The sequence below is a fragment of the Delphinus delphis genome, chromosome 7 (assembly GCF_949987515.2).
Source record: "Delphinus delphis chromosome 7, mDelDel1.2, whole genome shotgun sequence".
Lineage (NCBI taxonomy): Eukaryota > Metazoa > Chordata > Mammalia > Artiodactyla > Delphinidae > Delphinus > Delphinus delphis.
This window is the reverse complement of record NC_082689.1, coordinates 69,222,700-69,250,191: the sequence shown is the minus strand read 5'-3', so window position 1 is coordinate 69,250,191 and position 27,492 is coordinate 69,222,700. Positions and strand designations below refer to the sequence as shown.

The 27,492-nt window shown below is 36.5% G+C and overlaps 1 protein-coding gene across 1 annotated transcript in view; it reads right to left on the bottom strand.

The window, feature by feature from the left end:
• The window catches only part of KCNH7 (potassium voltage-gated channel subfamily H member 7), a 453,648-nt gene that overhangs the window by 9,432 nt on the left and 416,724 nt on the right, over positions 1-27,492 (bottom strand). The window contains exons 10-14 of the mRNA XM_060016676.1: positions 19,600-19,852; positions 16,198-16,403; positions 14,337-14,436; positions 5,563-5,814; positions 551-719 (exon numbers count right to left, since the gene is read on the bottom strand). Coding sequence (XP_059872659.1) covers positions 551-719; positions 5,563-5,814; positions 14,337-14,436; positions 16,198-16,403; positions 19,600-19,852 — 980 coding nt within the window. The remainder of the gene's footprint in view (positions 1-550; positions 720-5,562; positions 5,815-14,336; positions 14,437-16,197; positions 16,404-19,599; positions 19,853-27,492) is intronic.

Sequence of the window (27,492 nt, the reverse complement as noted above, 5' to 3'; positions counted from 1 at the left end):
TCCTAAAACCAAAATTTATTCTTTATCTTAAAAGGTTAGAGATCAAAGATGGAGGGAAAATGGAGAGGATCTGGGTTCTTAACTCAATCACATTTTTGACAAGTTGGCTGAAAAACTAAATGTTTAAATCATTTTGTCAATATTCTTAAAAAAATACCATACCACATAACTAAGTTACCATGAACAGCCAAAAAGTGCAAAAGGAGGATTGAAAGAGGAAGGGTGTTAGTCAACAAACTAAATATGAATTATTTTGAGGGGATAAAAAAGGTTTCTTAGGCAGCCAATGCTGATGATATATACTAATTTTATGACAAGTAAAGAAAAAATAGGATTCATGCTGCCAAAAGTGTGAAGCGTTCTAAGTAAATGCTCTTTGAAAAACAGATTAATAATTCTGTCAACTTGTAGTCTTCTTTTAAATAAGTAAGTGTATAAAGAAGTGTATATGCCATCTATGGTAGGACGAATTTGCTATTTACAAAGAGTAAGGCTAGACCCAGCTAAGGGCTTGGATTATGTTTTCCCTTTGCCTAGCTATTGCTTATACCTGTTAAGCTGTTCTTGGAGCAGATCTAATCTTTGCTCCACTTCTCCGTAGGCGAGGTCACTTTCGGTTTCAGAGATGCCCCAGGCAGCTCGCGGAAGCGCTGAGGGACTAGACTCATCAGCCTGAGTTCCGGCAGTCTCTCTTTCCCAGCTTCTGGTGTCAGCGATATCTGTGGGAAACGGCAAGATGGATGTCAACTTCTTTGGGTGCCCATTGGTAGCTCCAGAGACATCCGCAATACAAGCAGGAAGGGATCTTGGAGTTTAACGGGAAGACAGAGAACCAGAGTGACTCAGGGACCTGTCCAGGGGCCACAACCAGTTGGTAGCTGAATCTCATCCACCCCGATCCTGTCTGCCACTTCCCACACCCATGTCCATACAAATAAAAACATACAGCCAGTTATGAGTCTTGAATACAATTTTGTCTTCTTTCTATTTTGTGCTAAGAGGAAAACATGGATGGTCAACCCCGAGCTCCGGTTAGAGAGCAATGACGTTGTGCTTTTACATTTGGGAAGAAACAGCACCATTTGTATGTACTGCCGCACCTCAGGTTGAAGATGTTAGGGCTCTTTCACCCAGAATAATGTGCATACTTCATGATTCAGAGGGGGCTCAAGAAGAGACAGCCATGGGGAAGTGAGGATGTTCAGAGGGATTCCCTTAGGCCAACCCAACTCAAAGTAGAGCCAAGGAACCATGAGCCATTAAAGATGGGAAGAGTCGTAAAGTCTCTAGTCCTATGACATTATTTCATGTTTTTATGTTTCCTTGTATCTCCTTCTGCACTGTCCTTTAACGTATTCTGTCCATTAATTTCCAATAGTTTTTCTGGGGACTCTTCTATTTAGAATATTTTTATGCTGCTATACTTTAAAACATATTGTTTATCTGTTCAAGTCCACTTTTCAGATGGTCCTCATGTCTGTTATGTTCCAGACACTCTGCTAAACGTGGGGGAGTTAGAGATGAAGAAAACATAGGCCCTGCCCTTGAAGAATTCAGTCTAGCAAGGTTTTAATCATTTTCCTCACGGAGATTCATTTTCTGAGCCTCATTTAATTTACCGTTTCTCCTACAATCTGTATTTGCAAGTTGTCAATATTTGAGGGCAAATATAATATCTTACTTTCCCTCTCAGTCCTGCCATAAACGTTTGATGGCTTTTGCTACGCTTTCTTCCCCTCTACATTTCACGCATATAGAGAAGTACTTAGAATGATTAAAAGGCTGGGAAATAAAACCCAGGAAAAAATACCAGTGGAGTTGGGAGTTTATTTCAGAGATAAAGAAGGAGCATCTTTTCCTCACTGGGAGGGCTGGTGGGAGGAAAATACTGTCTAGAACTGGTCTTCATTTTTACGTGGAAATAGACTTGAATAACAAAAAGTGATTTTGCTTTGATAGAAAGCCTTTTTTTTCCCCCTTTGGACAAGTAGTTATGATTCAACACTGACAAAAGTATGTAAAATTAAGGAATTTATATCCTTGGCTATTTTAAAAATTGGATAGAAAGTAACTGATTTGGGGAGGGTTAGCTATGATTCTAGAAACAAGGAACAGGATTTGTAGGACTTCTTTCCTACGGTTTCTCCAAAAGTACAGTCAGATAGCTCAAAAGCACCTCCTATCCTCCAGCAGCAGACACAATTTCTATATCTTTTCTTCATGGTTTTTCTATCACTATACTTTTATCACTGAATACACAGACATATCCACTGAGGTGCCTACAATTTCGGCTTCAGATGGGTGAAGCTCTAACAAAGGGATTAGCATATCCAAAGACAGTATTAGAAAAATATAAGGTCAGGGTTCCCTGTACTATTGAAATGGCTAACAGACCTCAGAGAGCTTGCTATGAATTCCAGAACAGTTCTTTGTGATTAAGGCTTCCTTAGACTATGGAAGGCTGGTGTTTTGTTCTTTTTAAAGTGACAATATATAATTACCCTTGATACTTAATCAAACACAACAAATGAAAATGAACATCAAAAAATGATAATGCTGAACTTTTTTTTTTTTTTTTTTTTAATGCTGAACTTTTAAGTGCAGTAATACATCAGCAGATTTTCACTGAAAAGTATGATTTATTATTCACAGACATGTGACTCTATTTAAAAGGCAAAACAATAATATGATGTCTTAGTACACTAGGTTTTCAATTTTGGAGAATTAATGCCAAACAAATATTCAGAACACACATACTAATGGTCAGATGATGCCAGTGTTTCTCCCTGTCTAGCCTCTTGCTAGACAATAAAACAAGAACAGTTAAAAACTGATAGGATGGAAGTTACATATTATGCTCAGAAGTTTTGTGCTGAGAAAGCTTAGAGAATTTCCACTTATGCCTAATAGCTCTCATTCTCAAATCATATATAATAAACTGATTTTTAAATAACAGTGGTGAATCACATGCAATAAATTATGTAGGATTCTATTTTTTCTTCAGTGCTCAAGAACAAAACCTGATAATCTTCTCTTAACAAAAAAGAATAACTGTAAACTATTGGGTAAAGTCTTCCTTGATGATAATTTACTCTTTTATTAAAATCAGTAATGTGTGATTAGCTTATTTTAACAGCAATATGAAAGAAAAAAGGAGTTCAAAGGGGAAATCCTGCTTAGTAGTCTTAATCAAAATGAACATCCTTGTAGATACTTTCTAAATATAGCTCAGAAAAAATCTGCACTTGGTTGCCTTGGAAAATGTTGCTATAGTTGCAAGACACATTTCTAGAAATGGATGAACAGAAAGTAAACTTTCACTTTGCTCTGGGTACACAATTTTCCTACAGTCAACTTTTGACCTCAATCTAAGTAGGATCAGAGTCCATTTAGTTTAATTTTTTCTTTTCAGTTTTGTCTAAAGGTGCTCCTCTGTTGGATTCAGCATGACAAATGCTAGAAATGTAAGTGGCATTTCCATTGATGATAAAACTAAAATTTGTGGGGATTTAGGAGCTCAAGCTGCAGCAGTTCCAGCTACACCCTACATCTTATTCAAACCCTTTAACATTGCACAGTATCTCACCTTAGAAAATCACTAGGGAATGAAATTTGCAGTGAATAAAGTTTTAGAATTCTCCATCGGTTGATCGTATTGATTATCCAGGTTAACCATGTGTCACACTGATAGACTCTATAACAACATCAATCATGCTTATTCAATTGACATGAGTATTTAACTATGAATTGTAAAGGTAATTATTTATTTGAATAGGGATCGCATTGTAAACTTTTGAAAATTAAAATTTTAGATAGGTAGATATTAAAATGATCTGTTAGAATACTATCTTTTATTGTGCATGTAGAATAGCTAATTAAAAATAATTGGAAGAAGTGGCAAAGCAAAATATAAGATGAAGGGCATGAGAATTCACCATCAGCGAGAGTCATTATAAAGTCAAATCAAATCCCCAAAATGTATCATTAACGACTTGTCACTTGAGACTTTAAAACGCAAGAGGAAAACAACAAAAAGTATTTTGAAAAATGTCAGGCCCACGTTATGCTGACTCTTGGAAATAGTAGGATGGTTCAGCAAGTTCTTCAGAACTTCTGCCTTCCATGATACAACCTGTTTCAATTTTTAGTACTTCCCAGAATCCGTTTTCATAAATAACTAAAACGGGACGTTTGGTAATCACATCTAATATTCCATTCTTCCACTGATAAATGAGGTACTATTTTCATCCACTTCATCAAGATTTTAGATTGTCCAGAGAAAAGCTGCATATATTCTTAGCTTACTTCAACTTGGGGTCATGGCAAAAGCTGATTTGATAATATAGGGAAAGTAACTCAGGAAAAATGTAAAGCCTAAACATCCTAGATTCAATAAAACTTTTGTTGTCAGATATAGTCACTTCGAATAATGGTGACAATGACAGGTAATATTTACTTACTCTGTGTCATAATTTTGTATCATGCCAGGTCAAGAACATCCTATTTTTCCTTCATTTCTGTTATATCTCTTGATTTTTTTGCTACACCTTCTTCATCTCTACATTTTTATATATCTAGGAATATGTTCAATGATTAAAGGGTTAGAAAAGAAAAGCTGTGAGAAAATACTAAGCAGAGTTGGGGATTTTATCTCAGAGAAAGTAATTTATGCATGTTCTCTTGTTTAGTAATCACAACAGACCAGTTGGTTAGAAGATATTATTCCTATTCTGAAGATGTGCAAACTGAGTCTTAGTGGGGTCTGTCAGATCACTTACTGAAAGACGTAAAGGGAGTAAGTCACAGAGTTGAACTTGGAACCCAAGCAGCCTGCCTGTACCTGTTCTTGCACCCACTTAGCAAGATTTAACAAGATCCGTATATCTAGCTCCTGATGAGAAGTTAATTGTTCTTTCATGTGACTGTCCTCAAGTTTTCCTGAGTTTTCCACCCTTTAGCATCTACTCTGGATATACTGATTAAGCACAATTACCCAGTTCATGCATATTTTCTACAACAAAACCCATATATTTGGGTATCCCTTTTAAACAAATGTGTTCAACTGAGTTGGATCTAAAAGCATACTTTATTTAGGAGCATTTCTCCCCATTTTCTCATAATTCTCAGTAAACTGAAATTCTTTTTGGTATTTATTGCATTTTTATTGCATTGGTCTTTCATGCTATAAAAAAAAAACAGGTTTGGGGGTGAGGAATGGATACAGAAGATACATACAAGATTCAATGGGCTTGCTCTCTTCAAATACTCATCGATCCCCTCTCCCCACGGAGTCACTACAACAGACATTCCTACAATGTTCTATGTGGCATTATGTTAAGTCTGCCTGGCCACACAGACCCTCCTATGCTATAATTGGGAATAATGACCACTATTCCAGAACCCTGAAAACACTTTGTAGATGATCTAAGGTTTGATCTTTGCAAATATATCACAAAATTGCAGATTAGATTAATGTGCGGTATGGTTCTTCATTTGTGCGAAGTCACCATTTTGTGATTAGTCCTGAGGAAAGACAACGAGATTCTGGAGAAACTTGATTACCTTTGCAAGAGTGACTTCTTTTATCTATGGGAATTCTTCCTGAGGTGGGTACTGTTTCTTCAAGATCAAGTCCAGTTACTTTCCCTATTCCTGGAGGAGAATCTACAATTCCTGAGAAGAGAGGCTTTTGTTCATCGTCAATAGAGGAGATGAAAGATGAAGATCTGCTTTTTTTCTCTTCAAAGTGTTTCTTGGACCTCTGATAATGTCTTATGGTATCTACAGAGTCTTCGGGATCATTTGTAGTGCTTCCTTTGCCAAAATCTATCAAAGAAAAGTTATTTTATAGAAGAGAATCAAATGTGAGACTCTATGCCTACTGCACTATCTAGTGCTACATAAACTATCTTTGTCATAGTGATTTTTTTTGGAATAACTTTAACATAGATTTTTTTTAAACTGCCAGAAAAGTTGTTCTTTCTCTTTTTCCTACTGAGAATGGAACTACTTAAGAAGACTTTTTTTTTTCATAATTCACAGGACATTAGATTATCTTGAGATACGCTATTCGTTCCAAAATTAAAAGAATATCTGTGGTAGTAATAGCATTTATATCTCTGAAAAAAAAACTTTAGGATAACTTAGACCTTATTTATACATGCTCAACAGTCATTTGTATTCTTAAAATATGGTGTACTATTTCTTGAAGGAAATGAAAAAGTGAAGAAAAATGTGTCCCAATTCTAAAATGTCACCGCTATGCAGCTTACTGTTTGTTTTTAACCTTCATGCCCTCTCATCTGTGGTGGTCATTCCACATTGTGAAGGTCAAAACCGGAAGCCTCCTTCTGGTACAGGCTGGCAGGCTGAACTTCAACCCTAGTTCAATGCATGTAATGGCCTTGACATTCCAGGCAGTTTGGTTGTGCAGGATATTGCAAAGAATATAAAGCTTAAACACAGTAATTAAGGTAGGTTTACCTAATTACATTAAAGCCAGTAGTGCATATTAGCTGCTTTATACTGAAATGTCAGGATAATTTCAGCCTTGCAGGTTGTGTTAGAACATATTTCAGCAGGAAAAACTCCAAGAGACAAAACCCAGAACTTGTTCCCATTAGTGTCCTGGGGAGACAGTATAATTCTCCATCTGGTTACTGCTAATAACTAACCCACATACTCCAGAAGGTATATCATTTTCTAGAGAAATGTTTAAGACGGTGTCTCCATCTATTCTCCGCCTGGTTGTGCTTACTTTGTTATTTATAGAAGGCCAAATGAACTGATTTAAGGCCACTCCAGAGAAACTTCCAACTGTTTTTTAAAATTCCCATATGGCACAGAAATTAAACAGAGATCTTTTTCTTTTATTTAAAAAAATCATAATTTAAAATATGAGAAGCTAGAAAGCAGCCCAAGGTAAAAATGGATAGAGTTTAAAAACCAGTTCATGGGGCTTCCCTGGTGGCGCAGTGGTTGAGAGTCCGCCTGCCGATGCAGGGGACAGGGGTTCGTGCCCCGGTCTGGGAAGATCCCACATGCCGCGGAGCGGCTGGGCCCGTGAGCCATGGCCGCTGAGCCTGCGCGTCCGGAGCCTGTGCTCCGCAACGTGAGAGGCCACAACAGTGAGAGGCCCGCATACCACAAAAACAACAACAACAACAACAAAAAAAAACAGTTCATGTGAAATGGTTATTAAGGAGTTAGTTTACACCTTGCCAATTAAAGTTCAATGTAGTGCAAGCAGATTGCTTAATTTATTTTCTTTAAGATTCCCCACTTGCTCAGTGATTTCATCATTACTGAGACCACAGACCTTTCCAGTCTCAAGCATTGTTGACATCATTGATTACTCAGTATCACTTATATTTCTCTGCTCAACCACTAGTCTAGTTGCCTGTAAATCTCCAGATCAACTCTTCTTACACAAGCCCTTTCTCTCCAGTGTCACGGACACAGCCTTCCTTCATTCTTGTCATCTCTTCCTCTGTTTCCTTTGATTTTAACTTCTCCCCTCCTGAAAATCTGATCAACATTTCCCCACTTTATAAACATATCATTTCATTCCTCAAAAACTAAGTTTCCAATTTTATGCTAGTAAATGTGAAAAAAATTAGACACTTCACTTCTCTAAATTATACTCATACCTGCTTTGTGAATTGCATCAGTTTTGTTGCTCCTAAGTAAATTTTTGTGCAGTTTGGGCACCAATGGAATTTGAACCAACAAAGGCTTCTCATCTTCCCCAAAATGCTTTTCTTTTAAACACTTTCGTGGAATCTTTTCCAGCAGAATCAAATGTAAACTGAATTAACATCGAATTCATATGTCTCTGATATAAGTAAGGATAATGCTAACATGGATATTTGTAATGAATGGACATCACACATCATTAAATCACTTCGCCTGTTTGGCTTGAAAGACCTTGGGAGTTCTCTGTGGATTTGTAAATCCTCATACACAGTAAAATGTTCTGTCCCGCCTACCACATGGGCCTTGGTCTTAGTTTAGTAAATTATGGCTTGATTTTGGATGCTTAGGCACAAATTCATCAGTCAACATATATTGTTAAACTGAATTATAACCTGCTGATTTCAACTCGGGACATGTGTTCACAAAATGTGGTGAATGAGGGATTATTCTTTAGTTCTCTAGTGAACCGGAGCAAATTATTTCATACACATGGCATCTAAATCCTTTAGCAAGAATTTCAGGTAAAAGTAGGATCATGAAAGAAGAAGACGTTTGATATCCTTGAATTTTTTCTAATACATAAGGGAAATGACTCCACATTTACTTCTGTGTTCATTGCCACTGGATCGTCAGCCAGCTGCGTTTTGGAACTCAGGCCATGTGAACAGTTTCTCTGATGCAGCCCAACTGCAACAACATTTTTCTATTCCATACTAGGTAAATCAAAGCTTCAAATCTGATCATTTAACATGACAGTTGAAATGACAATCTATTTGTGGATTAAAAATGGAAACTGCTCAGGCTTAGGCTGGAGGTTGGTTAATGGAATACATGATATTGGGCTGAAATGCATTATAATTGGCCTCCAGGTACCTCTAGATTTTGATGGCTTGTTCCATTTCTGGTTAAACTGGATTATTTAATAGACATTAAGTAGCATTAGGTACTATTTTCCTTAATGTTATTCTTAATGCTATTTTATTTATTTATTTGCGGTATGCGGGCCTCTCACTGCTGTGGCCTCTCCCGTTGCGGAGCACAGGCTCCGGACGCGCAGGCTCAGCGGCCATGGCTCACGGGCCCAGCCGCTCTGCGGCATGTGGGATCTTCCTGGACCGGGGCACGAACCCGTGTCCCCTGCATCGGCAGGCGGACTCTCAACCACTGCACCACCAGGGAAGCCCTGCTATTTTATTATTATTATTTCTTAATGTTGTTTTCTTAAATGCTATGTAGAAATAGTATTCCGAATAGTAATCTGAGTAGTTTTTACATTTTCCCTTTTGCTAGAAATGAGACTGTATAATCATTCCTGTTACCATCGTTTTACAAAGAAAAAAAACCCTGCCTATTTAATGAAGCCTCGAATTTTTCTGATTTAGATGACTGAAAACTTTTTAAAAAATCCCTTGTTTCTGTAGGCTGACAGTTCACCTCCTCCCCTTTCCTCACAGGATCCAATTCTAAAGCAGTTGTGAATTGTCTTGTAGGTGTCTCTCTGTGTTCAGGATGGATTGAAGATCACGGAACGAATGTCCTGACGGAGTGGTTGACCCATCCATCTTAAGAATGATTATATAAAATTCTTACATTTCAAACAATCTGGGAACAAATGCTTGTGCTCTCTCCATTATTTATGGAGTCTTTCTCTCAGGTGATTTATCATTTTTATTTGTCAGACCCAACAGGTGGACCCAACTTTTGGTAAAAGAGAGGCATTTAATGTACTCTCTCAGCATTCGCGTTTAAGATTTCCTACTGGTAACGATTTTGAGATGAGTTGAGCATTTTCCAGCCGAATGCATTAAAAAACATTTATTTCATTGGAAAATTGGAGTCCAAAATAAATTTCTTCATTTGATCTCAAGTACTTTAGTTCTTCTCTAGCATCAAAGAAAGTTGAAAGTGGATTAGAGTCATTTTTCTATATAAATAAAGTTAAAGAATTTATCTTAAAAATTAAAATAAAGATACATTTATGTATTACTGAAATGGATAACAAAAGCTAATCATTATTTATTATTGGAGAAGATATTCCAAAGAGGTGCCAAAGTATAATAGCAATATATTTAAAAACTTAATAAAATTAGAATTTGACCCACCTATATTCTGTAAAAACAAGTTTAACAGTGTATATATTTACTCCTAACTTCAATAACTTTCACAGAAGTTATTTATTTTGGAGAAACTCTTTTGTTTTTTTTTTTTTTTTGGAGAAACACTTTCAAAACTTTACTGACTTTTGGATGGCAATGTGAAATCACTAAACCAACATTACAAGGAGATAAGCTTTATTGCTATTCTTTGAAACACAGGTATGATGAGTTCAAGACCTCTTTCCACTCATTTTCTGGAACACTAGATTTTACCAGTTGATATATACAGAAGTGCCCATTTCAATAAAAATTACATGGGTAGGGAAATGAGAAAATTGCTCTTAGGATGTGTGTATCTCTTAAAATGGGTTCCTGTTTTTTAATGAAACGTGTGGCACTATCTAAATCCAAAGTAAAGAAGATGCTGAACATTTTTTCACCTTAATTTCCATCCCTTTGGTTGGTACAGTCATATCTTTAGCACATTTTAATTTTTTTTCTGTTTTCTGTGGAGGCCTGTTAATTGCTGTTCTCATTGCATTATTCTCTCTCAAAAGGTCACTGTCTCCCTAAGTCAGCCATTAGTAGCTACTTTGATATTGCATTTTCCGTTCATAGAAAAAGGTGAGCAGAATATTCCAAATATTTGGTCACAAAAGTGCTATCAGTAAAAAATATATATATGCTTGTGTGTGTATCTCATGTGCCATTTTACATGCTATTGTACTAAAATTTATGTATATTATAAAATATACACAACATAAAATTTTATTTTATTTTATTTTGGCTGTGCCGCACAGCTTGTGGGATCTTAGCTCCACATCACAAAATTTTAAAAGAAGTATTCCCATAACCCAATAAACCACACTGACACACTCTGAAGTAAGTACAATCCAACTCTGAAGACCAGTTAGAGACTATTTTTCAACATGTTCCAAACGGTTATACCACATTTATTTCTATTCTGTCCAGCTATTTTGCCAATGCTTGTGATCACTAAGGAAGTCATTGAAGATACATTTTTATTCTTCACTTTCTGTAAAAATAACATTTTACTTCCCTCTCAGGAACTATAACATCTCCCCCTACAATGACCATAGTCAGTTTGGGGAGGTCCTGGGTACCTCCATGCCAGAATTTTAGGAAGGAAAGAGAACTTCTTGAATATATCTTCAAAAAAATACAAGGTGTCCTCAAATTTGGACCTGAACTGACAACTCTTACTTGTCAGGAACTGAGTTTATATTCTTAAAAGAAATGTGCAGCCTATGAGGACAAACCACTTTCATCTACAAATGCATTTTAGGAGAGAAGTGATCCGATACGTTAAGCTTCTATTTAGTTCAAGTCAACTTGCAGAGGTTCTATATATATCTTTTCATTTTTAATATCTCTTTTTGAATGTAAGCTCCTTAGCACCACGTGGTAGACATGATGGGGGGCGCTGTGCAGGTGAGAGTTGAAGCCTGAAGAGTTCCACTGTTGTATTGAGTAGGTCGTGAGTGGTAATTGTAAGACTCAACCTCTGTCTGTCTCCAATGGCTAACCACGTGTTCTTCCCTCTGGTTCTTGATGCCTCTGCTGATTAATTCACAGTCATCAGCACTCTTGGATATCTGCCCTCAAGGTATTGTTTCAAATGAGCAGTAAACCAACTCTAAAGTAATCAATACATTTCATGGGCAGCTTTTAGTTTATGTACCCTCCATATCATTTAGTATCAATTATCTTCTGAAAGTTCTCTGCTCTTTATTCTTACTTAAACGCATTTTCCTCCCAGATATTGATTCTTTATCAAGAAATATAGAATGAGCGGCCCTTTCAGATCTTTAGATTGGGGTGATTGGGATTAAATTGCTTTCAGCAAATTTTAAACTTGCCTATTGCACCATGGAGTCCTGAAGACTGGAATAGGCTCTCAGGCTCTGGATAACTGGAGTTAATTGTGTTTTCATGTTGACCAAAAAGTGCTTACTCACTGACACACCAGGAAACTTCAAAGAGCTACAGGCAGGCAAATCCCTTACCATCAACACTTTATATAAAATGGGTCTTATAGACTAAGCCTGTGATTAAAGGAAAAGTTTTCAGAGTCAATAGAAATGTCTACGTGCATGAGCACAATATAAATTGTGACACACTCAGGGCCTTGTCAGGAGATAAAAACGTTAAGTTATTTAGCTTGAGAATGAAGAAACTAAACAAGATTGAAAGGAGATTTAATAAATCTTCAACTGTATGGGGGACATTATTATATAGACAATATCGTCAAGCTGTTCTTCATTTCTAGTGAGATCAAAATATGAGATTAACTTCAGGATAAGGGATTTAGATTAAGTTGACAGAAGAACAGCTTGACTGTTATGGTTCTGATTTTAGAAAAAGTCACTAGGAGAATAATGAAGGACATTGCAGTAATAAATTATCACCTATCTATGAATGGTTTATTGTTCTGCAATCAGCCAGAGGAGTCAACAGTTAGCCCAATTCAACAGATATTTATCAACCATGATTTGCTAAAAGAATCTGCAGTTTGATAGAGAAAAAGGACAAATGTACCAATAACCACTGTACAGGGCAGATTTTGAAAATAAAGATCTTCCTTGATTTACAATGGGGTTACAGCCCAATAAACCCATTGTAAGTTGAAAACATCATAAGTTGAAAATGCATTTAATACATCTAACATACTGAACATCATAGCTTAGCCTAATCTACCTTAAACATGCTCAGAACACTTACATTCGTCTATGGTTGGGCAAAATCATCTAACAAAAGCTTATTTTACAATAAACTGTTGAATATCTCATGTAATTTATTGGATACTGCACTGAAAGTGAAAAACAAAATGGTTGTAAGTGTATTGGCTGTTTCCCTCTTGACCATGTGGCTGACTGGGAGTGGCGCTGCCCAGCATCACAAGAGAGCGTCACAGAGTATTGCTAGCTGGGAAAAGATCAAAATTCAAAATTTGAAGTATGGTTTCTTCTAAATGTGTATTGTTTCCACACTATTGTAAAGTGAAAAAAATCACAAATTGTTTCATTGTAAGTCAAGGACCATCCGTATAAAACGGGGAAGTGGCTTAGGAATTCAGGAAAGAAAGAAAACCTATATTTTTGAGGAAATCAAGAAAGAGTTCACACTGAATATCACTGAAGATTAACCTTGACAAAAAAATGTAATTTAACGGATGAAAAGGTGGTGTGGTATAGTTGTGTGTGAGTGTGTGTGTGTGTTTGAGGATAGGGAAGTAAATTCCAATTAAGGAAAGGATATAAGCAAAAACACAAAAATGATGTACGTGAAAGAGAGGGTAGCTGAGTTCATTTGAAATATAGGGCAAGTTAAAGCTAGTAGATGCTCTCCCCTTGGGAGAGAATCCAGAGGGAAGAGGGCCAAGAAAGAACTTGGATTAAGAAGGCAAAAGGAGGAAGAGAGTCATATGGAAAATGCTCAAATGCTAGTTCATTAACTCAGTCATTCTTTCAACAAATATTTGTTGAAGACCTGCTGTGAGGCAAGCACTGAAGCTTCAGGTGACTAAATATTTCCCATGGGGCTTGTGATCTACAGGCAGATATCACTGATTAAATGATGATGCAAATCATATGGAAGTACAGCTGGAATAAATGCTGCAAAAGAGAGGAGCTGATGGGGAAGGCCAGGTTAGGGTAGTGAAGGAAAGGATGGTATGAGATAAGACTGAAGAGGTAGGCATAAACCTACCCTATGGAGAATTTAGGGAATGGGAAGTCTTTAGAGGGCGTTAAATATGTGGGTGACATAAACATACCTGCATTTAGAAAAAAAAAAAATCACCAGTGGTCCAGTGTGGAGAATAGATGACAGAGGGCAAATTGGGAAGGTGAGTTGAAATGTGTTTCAGTATTATGGTAGCTTGGTCCAGAGTTGCGGCTCTGAAGACGGAGAAAAGTGAAACAATAGAGACCTAGTTTGAAGAGTAAATGGATGTGTTGCAGGTGCCACTAACAAGACTTGTTACCAGGGTGGATGAAGAGGTTGAGAGATGGCTGGTTCCTAGATAGATCTGTTTTGTGCAGTTTATAGAATGGTGATGCCATTTAGAGACACGGCAATTGATGGAGAGATAGGTTTCCAGTGGGACATCATGATTTCAATTTAAGAAATGTTGAGTTTGAGCTGCCCTTGCGATTTCAAGTAGATGGCTTAATAGGCATTTGGATATATGAGACTGAAGCTCAGATGATCTGGGATTAAGATATAAATATGTACATCTCCTACGTGAAAATATAATTAAACTATGGGTATAAATGAGATTACTCGGGGAAAGAGTATGACATAGAATAAGAAAAGAAGAGGGCCTAGGATCAGGTCTTGAGAAACACTGTTGAGAGCTATCAATCAGAAACCATATCATTAGCTACTGAAAAAAGCAAAGGATTTGCCTTCTTAAAATCTGAATAAAGTTCATCCTTGAAATCAGAAGTATAATGAGCATTTAAGTAAGGAGAACTGATAACCACATGTTCTGCATTTAAATTTTAGAAAAGAATGAATTACCTTTCTCTCCTTCACTATCAAATGACAATCTCCTTCTGCGTAGTTTACAGTTGTCTCCTTCAGAATCATTCATGGACTGGGATTGTAATAAGAGATCAGCCTTTGTTAATGGAACGTGAAGATAAAATGGAAGATTATTCAATTTGAACACAATGTATCATCAGTAAACTCTTTACTATTTCATATTATTTCAACCACTTTGAGACTTAATTATTAGATTGCAGGCAGATAGCTACAATACTTTGCTTAATGGTTTTCTCTAAATTATAAAATAGTCTGCTAGAATAATCCTAGTAGTTTCTCCACCTAATGGGGAAATCAGAGTTGTAGAAGTTATTTATCAGAAATGTTTGGGGATGATGTTGTCAACATTTAGAGACAACATATTCCTTCATGTGGAATATATTTCATGTAACTTGGTAAAGTTAAAATAAAAATAATAATAATTTAAAAAATTGCAGAATCTGCATTACTGCAGAGAAAAAAGTGTAAACTAATTATAATTAGCTATGATGTTTAAAGTACATGGTAATGATGGCAAGGTTAAATTTCACAAGAATAAATATAAGGTTGAATTCAATAAACACTATGCTCTGAACCCTTGATTATTTTGTTCCCCATTCCTCCTTCCTCCCTCTCTTGTAAACAAAACTGGAAGTTTCCAAATATTTTTTTGGTTGCTGCCTAAACTTTTTATGTAAATAAGTTATCTGAGGTAGATGCCTGTTGTTTTTAAAAGCAAAGTAAGAATGAGGTTGGTGATCTCAAACTGCAATTTGATAGAATTCTGAATTAAAATCATTATAAAAAGAATATACTCTTGGTAACGAACCTCTTACCACCTAATTATTTTTCAACTTTTCAGCTTTTTGAAAAGAAGCAACTATCTGAGCTGGTGCTTCAGGTTATCGAATGGTACTCTTGTGACCTTAAAATCTTTGTCTCTCACAGCACCCTGGGAATGACTGTAACTCCAAGGAGAATGAAATATATCACGTTTTACCTAACTCTTGACTTGAGGATCTTTTATTTGTTAGCATTAAAATACACTGGCAAGTGTCAAAACATTTGGTTTCTGACAAAAAAGTATTTAGAATTGGAGTTGGGGTTATGAGGTTTGGGGGGAAGGGGATGGAGGAATAACCTAGTAATAAATTGTGGGCTGCAAGATAAAGTCTATATTCTTAGAATACTCGTAGGTCATAAGGAAACATTTTCATAGTGGAAGAGGGTGAGGGATATAAGGGTTACACTCTCAAAATTCATCCTAGGTGAAATCATATGTAGAATTATTTAAAATATTATTTCTAGTAGAGTAAATGTTCTTCATTCTGTAGCATTAATTTTGACTCAGGTATAAGCCTGATTAATTTATACTTCTGCAATTTAGAAATTGTGTTAAATATGGGCCTAAATTTTAAGAGTTTAACTTCTTCATAATTATTGAAAAGATATCGGTAAACAGTTTATGGTGTAAATAATAGCTGAGAGAATATTTTAACCTCTTTATAAGATAAACTCTTCTAGGCAATTTTCAATAGACTAGAATCACCCATTTATTACAAATAATTGTCACACTTAATATAAACCAAGGCTATTATAAATCAAATATGTCACCCAAGAGTTCCTAAAAGGTCAAATTTAATTGAACTACCTAAAATTATTCAATATACTTGAAAGAAATTAGACTGAATTCCTTCTTTATAATTGAGAAATTCCAATATTAAGTTAGCTTTTCCTTTCAAATATTCACAATTGCTTAAGTTTTTCTACACTATTCCACTTGATCTTTCAGAGGTATTTGGGCAATCCAAGAATAAAATAAAATGTCAGAGTACAAAAGTAAGCAGGCAACATATACCTTTGCACTTTCATGCCTTAGGTTGAAAGTCAACTCTAGGTTTGTGAGAAAGTGATCAGAAAACTCAGGATACATGTCCAAAACCTCTAGCAAGTCTTCTCTCTGGATCTTATGCAAGTCACAGTACGTGAGAGCTCTTACATCTGCATTAGACTTTCCAGGTTTGGCATAAAGATGAACCATTTCTCCAAATATATCATTTTTTCCTAAAAAAGATAAAAGGAGAAAAGGAAAGAAAGGAAATAAAAGGAATCTGAACTTAATGTTTTCCTTCTGAAAGTAGAAGGGGACCACTGACCAATCCCTGAACCAAAAATTTCATAGGTAAGACCCTACAGCCAACAGACACTTGGGCAGCAAAATTCCAGTACCTCGTACTGGCTGCCCCAGTCATGCTTGTTCACTGACCAGAATTTTGTCTCTTAGAGCACTGGTCCTGGTATAATCCCCATTACTTCCTTGCTTTGATTCTTTGGCTAAGCATCTGGAATGCAGCAAACACGGCTCTAGTCTGCTATGCCACACATTGCTAGAAAACAGTCTTGCCAATAGTAGGTGTGGTCTAATTTGGTCAACCTAGGAATATGGGAAAGGCTGTGGAGAGTCAAATTTTAAAACTTTCTATCTCAGGATGGTCTCGGGAGGTGATGCCAAACATGGGGTTTTGGTGGAACTCTTTTAACACTTAGAGGACTAAGGGTACAATTTGAACATACCCTGTTTCCTTTAGTAAACCACTTTTGGATTTGCCCTTAATAAAGTTGCCCAATTGTTTAATAAATCTAGTTACATTTTCTCAAAAAAAAATACAGTCATGCTTTTTTACTATATGGCCTTTCTTCTAAAAGTGTGCCCTTCCTGCTTTTTTGCCAAACCTGGGGTTATTTCACTGTCTGGCTTCTGATGGGCACCCTCCGCATCCCCTCTGCCTAGCCACGTGTCACCTCTGTCCTAGGTGCCCTTCAGTGACGAGGATGATAATGACAGCAACAACAAACGCTGAGGACTAAGTAGGTATCAGGCACTGTGTCAAATGCTTAGGTGTATTATCTCACTTGATCCCCAAAATAACCTCATGAAAAAATTACTAATTATTATCCAAATTTTATGAATATGGAAAGAAGATTAAAGAGAGTAAACGGATTAGGTCAAGGTCACCTTCTTAGTTGCGTGAAGTAAAGGGAGGGAGAGAGTGGCCATGACTAAATCCCATGCATTCTGACTCCAGTCATAATCTTTGCACCCTTGATATATTTCATCTTCTCCCCATATTTTCCCTGAAAGTCACGGCCACTTAGATTTTTCTGTCTCTGAATGTCAAGGCACTTAAAAATCATACCTATGGAATACATGCGTAATAACTACTGATGGATTATTGATTACATAACTTTTAAAGGTAGTCAATGGCAGCGTAAAATGTACCTTCTTACATATATCCTGAAGCTTCTTTTCAGATTTAGAAAAAACTCCCTGGATCTGTTACTGTAGTTTTTGGTAGACAAGTTCATATATACCCGACTACGGAAACTACCAAGACTTTTAAACAATAATGTTCATGTAAAAGAAAAATGCTGTAATGTTCTTATTCTAAATGTCAATATAATAGGGAGAAATCAGATACCATATCTTTATAAGAAAAATTAACATTGGAGAGAATACATTAACTGTAGTTTAAATAAATACTTAGCTTTTCAAAAATAGAATAAATAATCACTATTTCTGAGGATTTTAAGTGCAGATTTACATGGAAATGGAGACAGAAAAGGAGAATCTCTTGAAATTCTTTATAGTTTTGATACTTCAGTATAGATATTATCAGAGAAAAGCTCTGAACTAAATTCAGCATGAGCTTCGCATTTTTTTTTTTTTTTTTTTTTTGCGGTACGTGGGCCTCTCACTGTTGTGGCCTCTCCCGTTGCGGAGCACAGGCTCCAGAAGCGCAGGCTCAGCGGCCATGGCTCACGGGCCCAGCCGCTCCGCAGCATGTGGGATCCTCCCGGACCGGGGCACGAATCTGCGTCCCCTGCATCGGCAGGCGGACTCCCAACCACTGCGCCACCAGGGAAGCCCAATAGGACTTTTTTTTTTTTTTTTTTTTTAATGAGCTTCGTATTTTAATTAGCTACGTGACTGTAAATGAGCAAAGGGTAAAAAATTATTATTTTATAAAGCAACAAGGCTTGTTACCTTCCTGTAGAAGTTAGGGATGGCTGATTTGAAGATCAGGAATGCAATGATGTGTGCTCCTTCCCTGGCAACATACTAGAGCAAACTGTCAAAGCCAAATCTGGTGAAAATCCCACTTTATTGTTTAGCTGCTAAGTGATTTAGAATATGTTTTTAGCCTGCTTATTGGATCGTAAACCAAATTGTGCATCTGGTCAATTTTGAAAAAATTTTCAAAAGGCTCTCATAATAAAATTATCAAAATAAATAGGAATCTCTCAAACATCTTCATTCATGTATTGGGTCCTGTGCTATGCCCATTTTGGTTCTGCGTAGCAGTGAAGAAAACAGACAATATCCCTGTCCTTTCGGATGTTAACATCAAGAGTCAAGGGAGAGGAAATCACTGACTTATGTGCTTATTATTTAAATAGAACCAGATTTAATCTGCAGGAAAAAAGAAGTGCACATGTTCACAATCATTGGGGGTGGGTATTCTCATGGGGAGACGGAGGCTTAAACATACTGGCTAGGGGATATGAGAGGACAACAACTGATCTAGTTTCTCTCTGCTCCCTTGTTCTTCCCCATTGTTCTAATATTCTAAAGAAATCTTACAAGTTCGCAACGACTAAATTTATTTTTGAAGAGGCAGATTGGACAGATGGACTTTCTTTTGCACCCAAACCAGTTTAACTTATTACTAATTTTCATCTCCTCACCACTTTTATCCCTAGGTGTTAAGTTTATAGCCCTATATTATCCAGGTAAGGACTCATATAATTCTGTTTGATGGGACACAGCAGGTAAAGTGCACAGCAAGTAGATGAAATTCATCAACATATAAACCCACTTCATGACAGGGCATTGGCACATGCTAGCAAGTATGCTTACTACGTATATATTTTATTTAAGGTGATAAGATCTCAGCATGAATCCAAGATCCTCTAACATGAAAAGGAAAATGCTGACTATTTTCATATATCTGGCCTCAAAAGCTTAAGTAGGTGCCAAGATGGAAGCATTTACACACCAGAGAAAGAGTGAGACAGTCAAGAAAACATATTTTCTGCAAGGTTAATTTGATTTGAATTGAATTTTAAATAAAGCTTTAATATTACTCATCAGTCTTAGTACTCATAAATAAATAGGAAAGCCCTCTTTTCTATCATTTTAAACTATGCATTGCACTAGCTAATAACTGAATTTGTGACTATCCAATTCTAAAACACTCACCCAGAATAGCTACCACAATGTCATCTTTGAGGATTTCAATGGAGCCTCTGGATAAGAAATAAAGTGCAGTGAGGACGTCCCCACAGTGAACCAGGGTATCTCCTGGAGGTGCATGGGTGGTCTTGAACTTCATTGCCAAAGCTCTAAGGCAACCTTTACTTGCCCCTCGAAAGGCTTTGCAGTTTTGCAGCAAAGTCTGGTTGAGATGTAGACAAATGTCAGCTTGTAAACATTCTGGGAAACCCTTTAGGACCTGAAGAAAAAAAAAGAAAGAGTTTCATACTACCGGCGCACAGGGTTACCTCCACCTGAAATAAAGTATATTTCGCGTTCACAGAACCGCAGGTGTAGTAAATGTCACAAAGGAGTTCTTACAATGCTGCTACCTCGCCTGCCTTAATGAATACTTGCTTTGCTGAACATGTCAGAATTTTAACTCAAATACTTGTTCTCTGAATTAACTGCAGGCATTCAGACGCAACACAAATGCTGTCTCATTAAAATGTAATGCCTACAACGTTTCACACTGCTTCTCATTTCCTGCATTGTTACGTAGCACCATACCGTGCACAGATACAATGCAATGTGACGATTAATAAGACATAACTAATGAAAGGTGGTACAACTAGGAAGACAACCTTTAGAAGGAATCTCAAGTCAATTTGGACTACTATCTCTGGTACACATCTTCGTTATAATTAGGAAAAATAATGATCCTGAAATAGCCACGGTATTTGTGTCATATACCAGAAAGTGTCATATACCATACTGTTAGACCTTAGCTAACAATACTTGGAATATTTATGTTTCATATGCACATTATTAGTACTAAATATTTTGATAAGCACTGAAAATAGAGAAAGGGAAGGAGAACAGCAGACGTACTTTAAAACTGTAGTTCAGTTTTCAGAAATGGAAATTGTGCCAGAAGTTACGATGCATACATAAACCTCCTAACAGCTCTACTGTTTTGACAACCTATTCAGTGACTAAATTAAAACTTGTAAAAAAAGATTAAACAATAGCTTGTGACGAGTGCTACTCAATTTAAATTGAATAAAATTTTATGTTATTAAAAAAAATGTCCAGTATACAGTGGGTCAAGGATACTCAACTCTTCTGTATGTGTCTTAGCTATTTTGGGTGGCATATAGAAATTTTAATTCTCAGGTTGACTTTCTTCTGTCAGTAAAAATGAATCCATTTAAATATTCTTTGGAGTAGAGGGAGAAGGCCTTATATAGTGCCTAAAAATGTAATTTTAGGATTTCCTACCTTTTTGGGTCAACCTTCTTATTGCTGTCCACTATAGCTAAAAGTAATAATAAATTATTTGTGCAGATAATTCAAATGCATGTGGCCCGTAGAGAAACTTCAAATTAGATCATATTTGAGTTAACTCACAATTTTTACTATGTTAAATATTGAAGTAACTACAGGGGTCCTGTGTCTGCAGGACCACTGTGTGATGCAATTGGTCAGACTGATTGTGATGAGATACAAAAGGATCAATGAGAGACCTGAAACATGACAGCCACTGTTTCCAGTCATATTTCCTTCATTGTAGGGTCACCCACAGAAATGGGTCAAGGGTGTTTTAGAAGAAAAGCCACAGAATATAAATTCTGGTCATGAATTTGCCACGGGCTGATGCTTGTGCAAGTCACTTGATCCATCTGTGTTTCTTTGCCAGAGAATAAGAGCCTTTGCAACATTGGAATTTGTCGTAAGTTACCAATAGATAGTGTGTTGATTGTAGGACCCTGCTCATCCACCTCCAAACAGCCATAGAAACTCAGACTTTTACCTTAAAGTTCCTGTATTACCTGGCTCAGACTCCCAAAAAAGGAGCTCTCCTCTGTCTGAGTTCCTAGGCACTCCTCTGAAACCTCTCCCCTTAACTGTAACCTTCAGGCTTCACCTCCATGACTGGACACCGGTCCGATTGCCTGCTTAGACTGGAGACCTCTCCAGAATGATAACTTGTCTTTGCCCATTTCTGCCTTTGGAGTTGGAGACTCTTTTCCCACGCTTTGCTGGGATCACAAACAACCCAGCTCCTCTCATGGAAGAAACCCTCTAGTTTGCTGGTCCTTCTACCTGTCTAAACTAATCACATTCAATTCTTTGGCACGTGATGCTAGACTAGAGTTAAGCTAGGTTTGGACGCTGTCTTCTGAAATGGGGCCACTTTATTTGGAGGTGCTATGTTAGGAACAAACCCCAGTTCACTGGCTTCTCTGCATATGATTTACTTTTCCTGCCTGAAGCCCACTATTGTGGTCTCAGTGTAACTCTCAGATGTCCCCATACAGATAAAAACATAAAGAACATTAGCCCAAGTAACAGATATGCCTATTTTTCTCTTAGGGTTTATCTATAAAGGCATTTTATATTTCACATAAATGGAGATATTGCTACCGTTATAGTAGTTGGAATGAGAATACTGAGCTTACAGCTGTTCTTTCTGTCATTTTCCTGAAGTTTCTCAATTATACTTTCTGAATATAGCCTGGTTATAGAAGGAAAAATTGTGCACATGTGCGTGTGTGTGTGTGTGTGTGTGTGTGTATGCATGCTTTGAATTGGAAGATGCAGATGAGATGATGAGATAGAGGTAGGGGTTATTCACTTCTCTGGGTGCGATATGAGCTATGGAATCAGATAGACATGAGCTCAAGTCCTAGTTCCATCCCTTACTAGCTGTGACTTTTGTCAAGTCAATTAAATTTTCTTGAGATTCAGTTTCCTTTATTGTAAAAATAATATCTACCTCACAGGGTTGTGCCCACAATTAAATGTCATAATGAACGTAAATCATCCTGTGCATTGTAGATGTTCAGTGAAAAGTGTACTTCTAGCTTTTTCTGCTTTTTTTTTTTCTCACACATATTTATTGTTCCTAAAGAACTGTTGCATTCTCTTTGCTAGAAATTGAGAGATACATGCCCAATGTGTTCTTTTCGTTGGTCTCTTTGGTGAGTAGGAAATTCACCACTAAATTTTGTGTTCCATTGCCTCAAGAGAGTTTAAGAATTCTTTTTCCTTTCATCTCTCTAACTTTTGTTTCCTGTTTCTGACTTGTGTTAAATATTCTGGTTTACTTTCACTTAGGTTTTCACTGTGAATTGTCCTAAATCCTTTTTGAGAGTGGTCAGTTACTAAATCAATGTACAAATATGTTCTTGGAATTCCAATATTCTTAGAATCATCCACAAAACCTTAAGAGCGCTTGAGAAAGTTTTTCAACATCATTCTCAAGTGTCTTTACTATATATTGTCAGCCCCTAACACTCAACCTATTAGGAGTGGCAATCACTGGAGAGAATGACCTCTAATAGGAGGTACCATAGAGTTCCATGGAGAGGACTTTGTTTGCATGGGGGGAAGATACACAGATCTTAGCATGAAGGACTTGTCTAGATTAAGTAATTCTCCTGTGTTAGCCCTTAACTGACTTTCTTAATTTTCTTAAGTGAGTTACATAGATCATTCAGGTAACACTCAATAGAAGTTAAGATTTAATCGTTGAATCTCTTCCTAGCCCAGAGGTCTGGATGTCTAAAATAAGTTAGCAGCATCGGAATCTGGCTATGCCTAAGTAAAGGGATTTTAAAGTGGGAGTTATAAGAGAGGGAGCTGTATTGGAACAGAGGTAGAAGAAGATTGAAAAGAGTGGGAAGAAAGGGTAAGTTTAAGTGGATATTTATCCAAGGCACCCCTTTCCATTGGGCCCAGCCATTTTACCTTTCTTGCTTCCAATGGATAATCCCTTTTTTGTCAGGTTTGGTTCCTCTGCTAAATTACCTAACTTGGAACTTCCTCATTCAGCACTCAGATAGTGGCATTTTACCAGGCCTAGCAGATCTGGCTAAAAGACTATCTATGCCAAGTACACAAGTACAAACCAGGACACAAGCTGGTTTAATGATTATTATAGTCATGTTGCTACCCTCTATACAACCTTCTAGTTTGTCAAGCTCTGGAGCTGCTGTGAGGGTACTTAGCACCTTTCACTGTGCATCTGGAGCCATTGTTTTATGGAGTTAGCCTGTTTTCAAAGACTAAGGAGCATCACCCAGAATTAGTTTCATGGCCTGCAGCTTGGAAAAGCAGTCCTCATTCTTTTAGCAAATATTTATTAAGTATCTACTGTATACCGAGCAGTATGCTAAGCATGAGAGCATAGCAATGAATAAAACATGTTCTGAAAATATTCCTGGTCCTCAAGCCTCTAAATGCTCAGATTAAAAAAATTATAGGGTTAATCAGAATTTCCCACATTTTCAGGCCAAATCTGGACATCTATAATGCACATTTACAATACTAATTGTTGTTCAAAGGAACCCTCAAGGGAACAGTTAATTTAAGGTGAGTAAAAAGCTGTAATTTCACTTTTCTAAAGTTCCTGAAAGTTCCAGAACATTTTTTTCAAGGCTGATAAAAATTCTATATCTTAATTATGATATAAAGTCACTTGAATATTTTATAAATGTAAGATTAACTTCCCTTTACTTGAATTTAGGTAGACAAAACTCTGTGGAACTCTCAAATTATGTAAGACAAATGAGACATTTGTTCTTTTAAGTGAGTATGGAGTGCTTTTTGTGATTATTAAAAGAAATCAATCCCATAACTTAGCATTAGAGAGCCCAAAGTTTAGGGACATTCAAACAAGAACCACCCAACAACCACAAACCAAGACAGAAGTATTAAATCAAAGTAAAACTGAAGAAATTATACAAAGAGAGAGCAAAAATAGAAATAACTATGCCATAGAAAACATCTATCAAACCCTATTATTCCTTCCTCAAATTTAAGATACCAGATTCAGTGTTTGCTGTTTCTTAGCCTGGATCGCAAAACACTCTCTTTTGGTGGTATGTACACTTTCTAGGTTATGTTGGAAGAGCATCAACAATTGAGTTTTTACCAAAAAAACACCCTCTTCCATAGTGTTTTGAAGTTTTGTATTTGCTTTTGAAAAAAATCAAAATATATTCTTTAATAGATGCCCCTTATCTAGATAGTATTGGAAAGTTGACCATGGTGAAATGAATGGTTTCTGGTTTGTTTCACTTAGCACAGCTGCGGAGAAGGACATTCCTAAAGAGACGCTAAAAAGGGCACATTGAGAAAGACAATCTGAGTGTGGCAAATGGTTCCCCTAAATAGCAAATTAATCATAGAAGCAGCTTTGGTAACTGTGATAACTGACATTAGGAAATTTTCTGGGGAAATTCATTGGGTCATTAAATACATGTAAATCTTGACAAATTAAAATTAATCAAAACACAAATTAACGTTCCTTATGAAACACTAAACCTCAAGCATGATTATTAAGTAGATTATGCAAGAAATATCTCAAATCTTAAATTTCTGCCCTAGAGTACAACCTTAATATTTTATAGCATTTTTGATTCTAATAGAATTATTGCTTGCTATGTGAGCACTCTAGGCTTGATAAATCTTTAGCACTTAAAATACACTGAACCTTGCTTTTTCTTGTTTCTAGAAGTTAATATTCTTCTTTAATGGATTTCATAATTTTGAGGTCATCCCAGATTATATTATTTCTATGATTATGGTTTATCATTAAGTGATAAGAAGCAGATATTTTTCATATTTCCTCGGCAATTACACATTTAAACACTAATCAAGGTAGGTAGATTCTTTTAGTAGTTTTAAACATATAAATATATATAGCTCTAGTCTGAAGCTCAAATTGCTTTTTCATCTACTTTGTTATTTTACTTTCATGCGGCTTATTATTTTATTGCATAGGGCCATCGTACCTGGCCAGATTGCTGGCAAAGCAGGGCACTGTAGAATCCATGACTAAGGGCTTTTATAAGCCTTGGGAAAATTAATTAATTTTCTACATGCAACTTTTCAACATATATCATATGGTTACATCATTTAGGAAAAAAACATATGAGCAGAACAAAATCTTACTGCACACAGACACGGAAAACAATGTCATAAATCCTGAACAAGTTCTGGTGCAAGTAAAGGTTCCTTGAAAAATGAAACAGAGTCCTCCCTCCTGCATCTTCCCCTCCCCTCTCCTGCAGTTCCCATCCCCAGTTAACAGCATAACTATGAGATGTTCCTTTGCTTTCAGAAGGACACAGTCGGGGCCTAGGATGAGTTGGAGTGTGGGTGATGATGTGTAGGCAGAGGGGATTTATTACTTTTGCATACATATTCTTGCTACTCCAACTCTGGAGCCTTCGGCTAAATCAGCAAAAACCTGACTTAAAAGGATGCGTTAGGATTTCTGAAATACGGCCTCAGGGGAAAACCTTGGAACCCACTAGGGTTTCTAAAGGTAACAGGAGGGATCAGCATCCTGAGAAGCAATTTGAGGACCTTCCCCTCAACTGCCCAATTACTTGAGAGAGGGAATGAAGGAGGGGATGGACAGAATTTAACCACAGTGGATGAATGGACATTTTTGCAAATACTTTTTTACAAGTGGATTGATTGTAGATGATCTGAGCTTGCTTACAAAGTAAGGAAAAGGGAGGTGCAATCTGCCAGGTGATGAAAAGAGTGATTTAAGTACCACTTCACACTTGATATACCATTTTGAACTTGGATCTAGTTTTATATTTCAGAAAAAATTTCTCGTGTATAATATTTTAAAATCAAATCTTCTTTTGATTTATCAACTTTACATAAGGAATGTAGAATGGTGATTTCCCCATTTTTCATGTGAAAGCTGAAGTATAAGTGCATTAAGGGATTTTATTTGTGGAAGAATTAAGACTCCAAACTTACTCCAGGATTCTTCCAACTATTGTGACTTGCCATAGCTGTTCATCAGATTGGATTTCAAAAGCTGCTACTAGTATGGTGAAATACAAAATGTTTCCCACTCATTTTATTTATTGGTTTATCAGTAAGTAAGAAAGAATAAAAATGTAGCATAAATGCCATTTTCTTTTTGTACCAGTTAGGGAATTTGTTCCTCAGAAAGGTTAAGGCTAGACAGCAATTCAATTGCTTTCTAAGGAAACTGATGGTTGTATCAGCAATTATATAACTTTTGCAAAATAGCAGAAGCTCTCAAAATAGTAGAAGTTCTCTTCCTCCACCTATTAGATTCCACTTCTGTAAACTATGTTGATTCTTGTTACCCAGCGCTCTGAATGTTACATATTGTTGTGTCCCTACACATTCCTACTTCCACCAGTTGAGTTACAAACCAGCAGTGTATGTTCTGAAACCTATTTATGTCAGCTGTACTTGTTCAAGAAATTATGTAATTCAATCGTACTACACATAAAAGAATGAAATAAGTACGTGTAAAGAAAGAGAGCAGGGTTGCCCCATCCCCATGAAAATAAAGCTAAATGTTTTGGAAAACCTTTATAAAGGTGAGTCATTTTAAACAAATGCAACCATAGATAATTTTTGCACTACATGTGAGTGCTTAAATATTTATAATAGTAGAAAAGTTTATATAGTCCCTTAACTCTGACTGTAATCCAAAAAACAAGAAAAAAAATTATTAAAATGTGACTAAAAAAATCAGAAGTACGTGAAAATTAAGAACCACACTCTATGATAACCTTTGGATCCAAAAAGAAATAATTTACAAAGCAACAGAAGGAGAACATTTCATGTCAAAACCCATGGAACCACAGAAAAACTTGCATTGAAAGGAAAATATATAGTCTTAATGTCTTAGATATTATAGAAGGAAAGACTCAAACAATAAAAAACCTTAAAACAACTGTTAAGAATAATAGGACAATACAAAGAAATAAAAAAGAGGGTAATGAAGGCAAATTCTGAAAATGAAAAGAATAGTAGCAAGAATAAATTAATCCAAAGGCTAATTCCTTGAAAAAGATCCAGTGAAATCAATGAATCTTTCAAAGGCCT